This window comes from Penaeus monodon, chromosome 31, assembly GCF_015228065.2.
Source record: "Penaeus monodon isolate SGIC_2016 chromosome 31, NSTDA_Pmon_1, whole genome shotgun sequence".
Taxonomy (NCBI): Eukaryota; Metazoa; Arthropoda; class Malacostraca; order Decapoda; family Penaeidae; genus Penaeus; species Penaeus monodon.
This window is the reverse complement of record NC_051416.1, coordinates 32,884,690-32,885,253: the sequence shown is the minus strand read 5'-3', so window position 1 is coordinate 32,885,253 and position 564 is coordinate 32,884,690. Positions and strand designations below refer to the sequence as shown.

General features: G+C 48.6%; 1 protein-coding gene across 2 annotated transcripts in view; it reads right to left on the bottom strand.

Moving 5' to 3' along the window:
• Positions 1-194, bottom strand: part of LOC119593190 — an 11,452-nt gene extending 11,258 nt beyond the window's left edge. For both annotated transcript variants that reach the window (XM_037942169.1, XM_037942170.1), the window contains exon 1: positions 27-194. In XM_037942169.1, the coding sequence (XP_037798097.1) occupies positions 27-185 (159 nt within the window). In that variant the 5' untranslated portion in view covers positions 186-194. The remainder of the gene's footprint in view (positions 1-26) is intronic.
• Between the last annotated feature and the right edge of the window lie 370 nt (positions 195-564).

Genomic DNA, 564 nt, shown 5'->3' with positions numbered 1-564 from the left:
CCACCCGGCGCCCACGACCCACGTACCTGGACCGGCGGAGGCACGGAGAGGGAGCGAGCCTTGTCCTCGACAGTGGGCACGGCCTTCACGTCGCTCGGGCTCTGGGCCGGGCTCTCGGCGGGGTTGTCGATGGAGCGAGCCGCGGCCGCCGCCAGCGCCATCGCCACCAGCAGGATCACCTTCATGGTTCCTGAAGAAGGGAGAAATGCGTTGGTTAAGCCACTTACTAGATATTATAGGTCGAAAGAATGACCTGTTTGTACAAAGATGGTATGGCTCTTAGACTCATCTATTACAACGATTAGAGATGATCTGGATAACTGTGTTGGAAATGATCACAGGAAACAAGTTTTCAGATAACGTAATTCATTCACTTTCATGTTTTTTATATACTCATTCATGTATTCTTTCACTTATATCTTCGTCTTGGATTAGGGCGTCTATTTAGGGGAAACAACGGTTTCTTTTCTAGTCATTTACAGTGACAAACGGATTTTGTCTAATTGGAGCAGCACCTCTCAGCTGTTGCTCTTTTCCTCGTCTTTTAATAGCCTTTATTACTGC